General features: G+C 35.3%; 2 protein-coding genes across 2 annotated transcripts; both read right to left on the bottom strand.

Annotated features, from left to right (window-relative positions):
• Positions 1-446: 446 nt before the first annotated feature.
• Positions 447-4761, bottom strand: LOC120118106 (uncharacterized protein At2g02148). Its single transcript, XM_039138234.1, has 9 exons — positions 4663-4761; positions 4274-4480; positions 4077-4203; positions 3368-3715; positions 3118-3280; positions 2575-2698; positions 1571-1633; positions 933-1193; positions 447-791 (listed from the first exon to the last, which is right to left on the bottom strand). The coding sequence occupies exons 2-9, from the start codon at positions 4433-4435 to the stop codon at positions 690-692; spliced, it is 1350 nt and encodes a 449-aa protein (XP_038994165.1). The 5' UTR covers positions 4436-4480; positions 4663-4761; the 3' UTR covers positions 447-689.
• A 658-nt stretch (positions 4762-5419) lies between these two features.
• Positions 5420-9067, bottom strand: LOC120118105 (zinc finger CCCH domain-containing protein 17-like). The gene is made up of 3 exons (XM_039138233.1): positions 8648-9067; positions 7778-7888; positions 5420-7606 (listed from the first exon to the last, which is right to left on the bottom strand). The coding sequence occupies exons 1-3, from the start codon at positions 8783-8785 to the stop codon at positions 5699-5701; spliced, it is 2157 nt and encodes a 718-aa protein (XP_038994164.1). The 5' UTR covers positions 8786-9067; the 3' UTR covers positions 5420-5698.
• Between the last annotated feature and the right edge of the window lie 689 nt (positions 9068-9756).

The following is a 9756-nucleotide window of genomic DNA, read 5'->3' as shown; positions in this document are numbered from 1 at the left end:
GATGAGATTCGTTCGAGAGATTGAAGAATCCATTGCAGTACTGTTGAGCATTCATGAGGGGGTCAGATTCATTCCAAGTATTTTAATTTAATTAATTTTAACCAGATTGATTAGTATAGATACTTAAAATGATTAAATTGACTAATATAAACTAATTTTATAATTATATATAATAAAACAATTAATAGTATAATTAAACTTTAACAAATTTAAATTTAAGAATTCTTATAAATAAAGCCTGTGAATTCGAAAAGCTCTTATAACTATTAATATCATCATTTAAGATTGTAGTTAATTTCTTTTGTGTGATTATTTGTTTGTCATCGTCTTCATGTAACTCCTAACACAAAATTTCCCACAAAACAACATATATTTCCCCAAAATCATCAAACAAAATTTTAGATCACAGTAAGAATTAACCCTAAAAAAGTATGTTTATATATACAATATTGTCCTGAGCTTCCTTTTTCGGACTAAACTACTTCATACATTCTTTTTCATACAATGGAGGTCTAAAAATGTCTTTTTCCAAGTCGAGAGTTTCGAGTTCTAGCTATGTGAGGGTATCTTTTCAGGAACAAACTATTCGAACTTCATGACTCGATGATGATTATTTGGAAACAACCAAAAACCAACATCAAGCAATGTATATAACATCACTGTTGACTTTGGGTGCACATTGAACTGCATCATATCCCTATCCTCTTTATACCACATTCCGAGCAGAACTTGGATGTTTCCCTCAGGTATAGCGCCCCGCATTCATCGCAGTATTTGGGTGGATTTGTAGGCTGAAATGTAAGCATTTCAAGGGAGTTCAGAGTATATTTTGATTTTTATATCGACAGACGCATAAACATGCGTTAACATGGAACCCAAAAGATGCAAGCGTGCAATTGAAAGATTGGAAAAGGCCAAATAGAATCCCTCACCATAACATGCAAGCGTCCTCCAACGTGATCTCCTCCTGCTAGGGGTTGTAAGCAAACTATATGTTGAGGCATGGTCGGCGACTGGTGAGAGTGATTAATTTCGGGTAAGTGTGATGGTGTCCCACATTGATGATTCGGGGGAAAATGAGCAGGATGTTGGTTCTGGTGAACTGGCTGATGATGGTTCTGGTGAATAGTATGATAATGGGGCTGATGTGCCATCGTAGGTATATGATGTTTTGAAGGAGTCTGCTGCTGATTCTGCAATAATTGAAACAGTTTTTCAAAGCAGTGTTATCTCCAAGTCACTTTGATCCTTGAATACCATAGAACATGAGATGCTTAATTTAAACGTAGACACACTTCTTTGCAATGCAAGAACCCATAAATTGTTATCATATTTAATTACTAAATACTAATATTCTTCAAACTGAATATTTAAATTCAAAGAAAATAAAGGTCCAAGAACAGAAACCCTAAACAGAAAAATCTTCTTATCCTCAATGTTTTGCCCTTTAAAACTTCTAGAATATGTAAGACATTTTCTTCATGCTAAATTAAATTCTGTTGTTTGGAAACTCCAGCCAAAACAACTGTATCAGAAACGTGCCTATACTTATTCATAGGAGAGCTCTTACTTCATTGACAGGGTGAAACCCTTGAGGATTTGGCAACGCGGAACTATCTGCGCCGGTGTAATCCTGCAAAATTTTAATATGATTGCATCATATCTCATTACAGAGATGGAGGGAGAGAGGAGAGGGGGACTTAATTACATGTAATCCTCAAATAGATAATGCACCAGTATGATATGTACTAAGTGGTTATGGTTTATGTCATAGTTAGTAATATGGACTTACACACTCATAAACTCTTGGGGTGCGTTTGGTTCACGAAATGTAAGATTACCAGTGGGAATAAAAGATTATCAGGGAATAAGATTACTGGGAATGTTGTATTTTGTGTTTGGTTGGTTTAGCAGGAATATAAGATTACCGTGTTTGGTTAAATGAATAAAAGATTATTGGAATGTATATTTGACCAAATTGTCCTTATTTATATATTTGTATAATATTACAAATTGTAAAATATTTATATATTTTCTTTAAAAAATTAAATTCATAATATTTATATAATTTTTTTACAAAATTAAAAATATAAAAAGGTTTAATGAAAGGGTAAAAAAAATTTAACCCATGAACTTTATATAAAATTTTAATTATAGATTTTTTTTTGTAAATCTAAAATAATTTAAGGATAAATTTGTAATTTAACCTTCGTAGAATTTTTATTATTCAAAGACAGAAGAATGATATTTTTGAAAAAATATAAAAATTTAAGGGCATTTTAGTCCAAAACGCCGGTAATGTTACAATACCTAAGGGAAGGGAGGTAATGACATTCACGGTAATATACCCCAAAAAATCTACTATTGGTAATAAAACATTACCGGGAATGAGATTCCCGGCCAACCAAACATGGGAATGTGGGATTCCCATCCCATGAGAATCCCACAATCCTTGAACCAAACACCCCCTTATGTGTTCTAAGGCATATTGGATATTAGATTTCAAGGAACATCCAACTAGAATTATTGTTCAAAGATAAAGAATCGAGTCAGAAAAGAGGGTATGGATCTTACAGGCAAGGAAGGGATGTTGGACACTGTGTTTGATGATACGCGCCTATACTTATGCCTTGGAGAATAGAACTTATAGTCTTGAGCGGAGATAGCAACCTCATTCCGACCCGTTAGTCGTTTAAACCTTCAGCAAATAGAAACATAGACAGAAGGCAGGATGCTTATGGGAAAATCTCTATCAAAATCCTCAAAGTCCAAATGCCATGACTTGTCAGCAGTTAAGAAAGTGTTTAAAACAAACTATAATGCATGGAAAAAATATTTCTGCACTAACACATGTCATGAGAATCCGGCTAATAAATGGAAAGATCGATACAACCAAGTGGGCTAACTTCTGTATTTTGATTACACGAAAAGCAACAAACTGATTCTTATGTAAGGGGCATACACAATGCTCCTTAGGGGAAATCAATTGGCCAAATAAACAAGAAATAGTACACACATGGCACTGATAAAGTAGTAAGAAAAAGGAGCCACGCTGATAAAGACCAGGACATATAATCAATCATATGTAAAGAAAATAAATCCATGTGAATAACTTACCACTCGGCATCCTCAACAGGCACATTATTTGGTCTCTCAATGATATCCAAACCATTAACAACCACAAAACGAACTCTCTTTTCCTCTTGTATAACTAATTCTGGAAACCTTGTCCTTGTTTCAAGAGATGTTGCAAGTTCTCTTCTTTTATACATATAAGAACCTATAATCAAATAAAGGGGCCAGATTAATTTTTAAAGAAATGTAAGGAGACATTATCCTCATAATATCGAGGAAACCAATATACTACCTTTTTTAGGAAATTTTTTAGCCAATCTTCTGTACAATCCACCAGCAGCTTCAAGGGCTACCCCAATGGTCTTATCGCGGATGCCATTCAAGGAAGCAATCCTCAAGTTTACATCATTAACTAAGGTTTCATACAAATTGGCAACATACATTAAGGGCAAAGCAAACCTAGGATCACCTTCATATTGTACATCTCTTGTCTTTCTCTTATTCAGTTTGTCTTGTCCTGACTGAGCATTATAGTCGGCAGGCGACTCATTATCAACCACTTCAATGACATGGTCATTAATGAAGTTATCCACTATGATTTGCAAAAATCTGCCCCTAGCTGATTCAATAGGCGAAACATCTGTGGTTTAAAAACCATCAATTCCCAGTCACATAATTTTATGATCAATTTCAAATGTAAAAAAGACGGCAAAAATTGCATATGGGTTGAAAAAAACAATAACACTTCTGTGGTTTAAAAACCATCAATTCCCAGTCACATAATTTTATGATCAATTTCAAATGTAAAAAGACGGAAAAATTGCATATGGGTTGAAAAAAACAATAACACTTCTAAATAATTAAAATTTTGAAACTTGATTCCAAGCGGAAAAATCAAATAATTTTTTTTATAAATAACAGAAAATCATGTTAGAAATCAGTACTAAATAAATCAAATCATCAAATGAAGCCTAAAGAATTAAATCGAAATATTTTTATACCTTCAATTGTCAAAATACTGAAAGCTCCTCTAGAAGAGTCGCTATTGTCTATGCTAGAGCGCTCCTCTTCCTCCGCTCCAACGCCATGAATTGTCAAAGAATCTCTATAAGATTCATGCAAACACTCCTGGTACCAAAAAAATTTAAAATCAAGATTTTTCATTAATAATAAATAAGAAATGGTGGTGTATTCATACAACAGTAGCGGAACCGGGATGGTCGTGATCGTGGTGATCCAAAGCATCAGCAGCATCGACGGCGTCGATTTCAGAAGGGCGAGAGTCAACGGTGTTGAGATCGTGAAGAGAAGTGGCGATGAAGGAATTACTGTAGTGTTGAACTGGAAGCCTACTCCCCATACTTTTCTAATTCAACACTTCCTTCTTTCGCTTCGTCGCTGTAGGCTGCCAAAGACAAATGCAAAGAGACAGTTTAAAAGAAAACGCCATGATTGTATCGACTAACTTTAGGGTTTCCTTGTTTTTGCTCTGATTGGGAGTGCGGGAAGATCAAAATTTGATCTTATTAACGGCTATTTACAGAACCAAAATGGGAAGAACACAAAAAACCAAGCCTGAAACCATACCTGAAACCCAAACCTCGCTCTTTGCTCTCCACACCTCTTCCCAAACCACTAGGGTTTGACTTTTATTTTTTTTCTCCTTTTCGTAAGCTACTTTGAGTATTTAAGCTCACGGCGCCTCCATATTATCTTTACTTACCATTAACATTTTAAATTTGATAACCAAAATTAATTTAAAAATCCATTTTTATTACTTACAAATAATATTTAACTTACCATTAAAATTTATTTTGATCAAAGTAAATTGGAGATGCTAATAATTTTATAATAAGTAAATTATTTTTAAAGTAAAAAAAAGTAATTTAATTCTCATTGACTATAGAAATAAGTAATTGGAGATAACATATGATTGTGTTCAATATTTTATTTGTTTATCCTATTTTATTTTGTTATTTAAAAATTGTATTATTTTAGTTTAATAATTATTATTGTTTCATGATAAAATACATTTACTAAATTATGGTTTTGAATCAATTAACTGGTTTGATCTAATAATTTCTTTAAAAAATTAAATTGATTGATTTTTAAATATAAAAAGTAAATTTATTAAATTAAAATAAAATTGATTAAATGTATCGACATATTTTATAATATTTTCATTGACATATTTTGTAATTTTTAAGGAAAAAAATGAACTATTATTTGGTGACTGACATATTTTGTAACTTTTAGAAAAAAAATAAACTAGTTGGTGCTAAGTGGTGACCTCGGGTGTAATTTACCCTTGAATGATATAGAGTTAGAGATTAATAAAAAAAAACTATTTGGCAGTCATTCACTTAATAATAATCAAATGGTGAGCACAAGTAACAGAAGGGCTGTCAAGCAGAGCAGGGATCCAAATTCATATCAGTCAAAGCTTTTAAATACAATGAGCTTGCTCTTAATGTTTTATCTACTTCTACAATGAAATTCCAATATAGTTGAGCTATCTCTTACTTGAAGCAAAACCTAAATCAGCTTCAATGGATCTTTTCCATAAAACCCGGCATTAATCATAGGGAGAAAAGCTTGAAGCAGTCTATCCGAGGGACCATCCTCATGAAAACATGACACCGAGTTTCTTTTCAAAGTCATCACCATCTTCGTCCTCCTCTATGTATTCCTCTTCAGCGTCCACATTTTCACCCTCCTCATAGTTATATTCCCCTTCATCAACCTGTTCATAATAATTCTCTCCTTCCCTTTGGTCATCTGCCTCATATTCATGATCTTCTATGCTCTCATCTCCAATGATCCCATCCTCGGCCTCGACCTCACTCGTGTTGAGTGGTTGAGAAGATTCACCATGAGTGACTTTCGTTATCCCGATATCTGCAGTTGTGGGACTGGATTCTTCCTCTTTGTTTGCCCCTTTCAGTGTCACTGATGCTTCTTTGTTATTGGAAATGCTAATCAAGCTTCCCTTGCTTTGTTTTTGTTTAACGTCTTCTTTATTTATGGATGCTATACCATTCCCTGAAGCTACACCTTCTGATTGTCTCTTTCTCTTCAGAATCTCACTAAGAGGCATTGGCCCTTTGAATGAAAGATCGCCTTCAGTTTGTTGACGATCTACAATGCTCTTTCGCTTTCCAAGAGACTGGTGCTCCTTATTATCAGTGTTCTTTCCAACTTTCAGCTCTGCAAGACTTTTTGGACCTGCAAACTCAGAGCTCCTCTCATCCATTACTTCTCTTCTAATCCTTGGGCCACTGAAATTTCGACCTTCATTGTTGTTGAATTCCCCTTCCAGCCTTCCTTTTATTCTGTCATGAAGCCTACCTTGGGAAGGGGTTTGAGGATTTCCTGGTGAGTGTCGTCCCCAGTTTTTCCCTCTTTCCATCTCCCTTTCTGAAGGTAAATCAGGTCCATGGCCAACAGATCTCCCGGGAAGCTTTATTCTACCATGAAGACGACTGCTCAGGGACCTCTCATGTGAAGAACCCCGGTAAGGTCGTTCCCCTTCATAATTTTCCAGGGCTTGATCATGATTGACAACGGATTTCAGGCCATTAACCCTCCTACACTTAGCCAAACGATGTCGAAGGTCTGACTCCTCAACATGATCAGGAGTATCAACTCTTGAGGTACCCCTTCTCTCAAAAGTAGATGATCCCAGAGGTTTCCTCTCAGATGAAGCCCTCTGTTGGTTCCAATCATAATTCCCTTGTACATGGTCAAATGAATCGTAGCCACATTGATCATGAAACATTTCTTGATCAACATCAGCCGTGGCATCAAAATTAGCAGATCGACCAATGTCATATTCATTCACATTCCTGCCCTCGAGTCGTCTTGTACCTCCATATTGGCCTTCAACATGGTAGAAATCAGAATCTCTAAGCTCATCATCCACGAGAACATCAAAACCAGGAGAAGATTCCCTCAAAAATTCATCAGTGTCCTTACCATGAAAACGCGGTTCATCTGAAGCACGGGCCTGATGCATGCGGTTAGAATGGACCATAGAGCCGCCATTAACAACTGAAGTAGTTTTTGTTGCTCTATGTCGAGGAAGTACCTCATCAATTGTGTGAGGCACATGTTTCTCATTTCCAGTACCACTCCTAGTGAAAGCAGCTTTAACTTTAGCAGCAGTTTTATTTTCAGAAGCTATTCCAACAGTATTTGAAACATTAAATGGAGGAAACTTCCGTGGCTGAGGTGCTTCAACGGCACCAAAAGTCTTCTTCAAAGAATGAGACTCACTCAAAGTGGTAGTTGCCGCTGGTTGCATGGCTTTATTATTTGTAGTTGGACCATGCAAAAAAGCACATCTGTCACCTTTAATGCAAAGCCCTTTTTGGAAGAAAATACATGGCACCGGTTGTTTGCTGGTGCCGTAAGAAGCACCCTGGCTGTAAGGCATATGACTAGAAAGCGCTGTAGTTGCTGCTGTGTGCAACGAAGACTTTGAGGAACCTGTTGGACTTGTTGCTTGGGTTCCCATCAAGCCATCAAGGGGCTGAAAAGACAACGTCAAAAGAACAAGAGCATTGTCAAAACCAGTCCAATGTACATCACAGTATAGGTGAAATAGCTGGATATAGTGCCGAGAAGACTCCCACTGGAAACCTGTAACATTAGCATAACAAAGAGATAATAATACTGGTACAAGAGAAGAGAAGAAACTTACAGGATGCCGAAATCCGCATTTTGGGTTCAAGCAATTCCCATTCAACCAGTAATAGCAATCCCTTGGGTTAACACGGGCATATTCACTGTGACGATACTCGCATTCACTTCCCTATTGGCATAGAAAATAAAATAAATATTAGTTACGGTAACATTCATTGATGTCAAAAGGTTAATAGAAGCACAGTAACTACACTCACAGCATCTTACAATTAATGAAGTAAATCATAAAACAACTTGATGCCACCTAAAACAATTGGTTCTTATCCATAAACAAAAAAGATGAAGACGTGTATCAAAAGCTACTTCACAATTGGTTCTTAATTCAAACTGCAGTCAGATGACAATAGAAACAGTCTCATAGTGACAATATTATAGATGATGCATCGAAACATTCTATCATAGATAGCAGGATAAGCACATCACAATGGTAAAACAGCAGATCCTAAAATTACTTTTCTTTTAACAATTAGAAAGAGTTTACCCGAAGTATCATCAATGTTTCCCCCATCTTTTGGACGAGTAACTTAAAGCCGTAACAGTGCCATATGAAATACAACACGGTACTAAATCAATTCCCCAAAGCTAACATTAATTCAGCCAAGAAAACCTATATTTTTAACTTAGGCTTTACCACAAAGAAACTAAGATAAGTTAGCAAGATCTAACCTTTTAACAGCTCAGAACACAACAAATAAATCCGCTTTTCCGATTAATTTTATTTATTTTTAATGTAAAGTTAAATATATAACTAAACAAACAGCAATCGAAAAGTGCGAGTGAATTAAATCTGAAACCCTAACTTAAGTACTAAAGCGGGATCCCAGAAACAACAAGATCTTTGTTTCAAACACCAAGGGAAAAAGAAAACCTTTTTGCAGGTTAAAGGGGAAGCGAGAAAGTAAACGCAATCTGTATTCCTCTTCAAAGCCTCTTCTTCGGCCGATGTTTTTGTAGCACCCATCACCGTCGTCGCCCCCTGCTGTTGTTGTGGCGTAGTTGCTACCATGGCGGATTCTTCAAAAAAAAAAAAACAAAGATCCCCAAAAAAAGTAACAGAAGAAAAGATCCTTCTTTTATTAGATCGAATCTTTCAAATAATGAAATAAAAGAAGGATTCAAGACTATGCAATGAGGGAGAGAGGAGGAGCCGCCACAAAAGAGATTAGGGGCTAAGGGGATGAAAGTAAATTATATAAGAAAACTGGAAGGCTGGCTATAAGCTAAAAAGGAAGAGAACTTAATGGAAGGAGGAAATTAAAAAAAAAAACAATAATAAACCAAGTTGAAGGAAAAGGGAAAAGAAGGGAGAAATTGTAATGAGATATTGAGTGTAGGAATGGCTATGGGTGGGTTTTGCTCTTAGTCCTGAAATGAATCTCCGTCTTTGTTCTCATCCCGTTTCCTGTCAGAGATTTTTTTTATCCCGTCCCTACTCGAATTTGAACTCGACATGATCCCAGAAAAATCTAGCATCCGTAATTTTCATAAAAAATAAAAAAAATGATCACCAAAAACTGAAAAATTAGTTTACATGATTTACAATTCAAACTACAGTCAAAAATTCAAATCTAATTTTAAATAATTGTCTAAACTCTAAAATAAAACACGTACATAATTAAATACAAACTTGTTCCGATATTCAAATCATATAACGAAGATGCATACGTAATATTAAGTCAAATAAAATCATCCAAAATCATCGTGCCACTTTTTTCACTTTCTTTGGTAGCTCCATACATCGAGAAATTTATCAATAAATCAACCAAATTTTATTTTTTTTATAATTTTTATAATTAATATAAAAATTATAAAAATTATATATATATATATATAATCGGGGCGGGACATGGATATCTTGTCCCATTTCCGAACCCAAAAAAAATATCGAATTTTATCTCGATATCCGATTCAATCCGATATTATTTAAACCCGACCCGAACTTAGCTAGGTTTTGAATTTCCCCATCTGGTTCGGATT

Source organism: Hibiscus syriacus, unplaced genomic scaffold, assembly GCF_006381635.1.
Source record: "Hibiscus syriacus cultivar Baekdansim isolate YM2019G1 unplaced genomic scaffold, ASM638163v2 tig00110327_pilon, whole genome shotgun sequence".
Lineage (NCBI taxonomy): Eukaryota > Viridiplantae > Streptophyta > Magnoliopsida > Malvales > Malvaceae > Hibiscus > Hibiscus syriacus.
This window is presented reverse-complemented; position numbering and strand designations above follow the sequence as displayed.

Coding starts and splice junctions, on each gene's coding strand:
- LOC120118106 (XM_039138234.1), bottom strand. CDS start 4,435: ATGGGGAGTAGGCTTCCAGTTCAACACTACAGTAATTCCTTCATCGCC. Junction 1,634..2,574: donor CCAACATCCCTTCCTTGCCT/GTAAGATCCATA, acceptor AAAATTTTGCAG/GATTACACCGGCGCAGATAG. Junction 1,194..1,570: donor GGTTTCACCCTGTCAATGAA/GTAAGAGCTCTC, acceptor CAATTATTGCAG/AATCAGCAGCAGACTCCTTC.
- LOC120118105 (XM_039138233.1), bottom strand. CDS start 8,785: ATGGTAGCAACTACGCCACAACAACAGCAGGGGGCGACGACGGTGATG. Junction 7,889..8,647: donor CCCCTTTAACCTGCAAAAAG/GTTTTCTTTTTC, acceptor CTATGCCAATAG/GGAAGTGAATGCGAGTATCG. Junction 7,607..7,777: donor AATGCGGATTTCGGCATCCT/GTAAGTTTCTTC, acceptor TTGTCTTTTCAG/CCCCTTGATGGCTTGATGGG.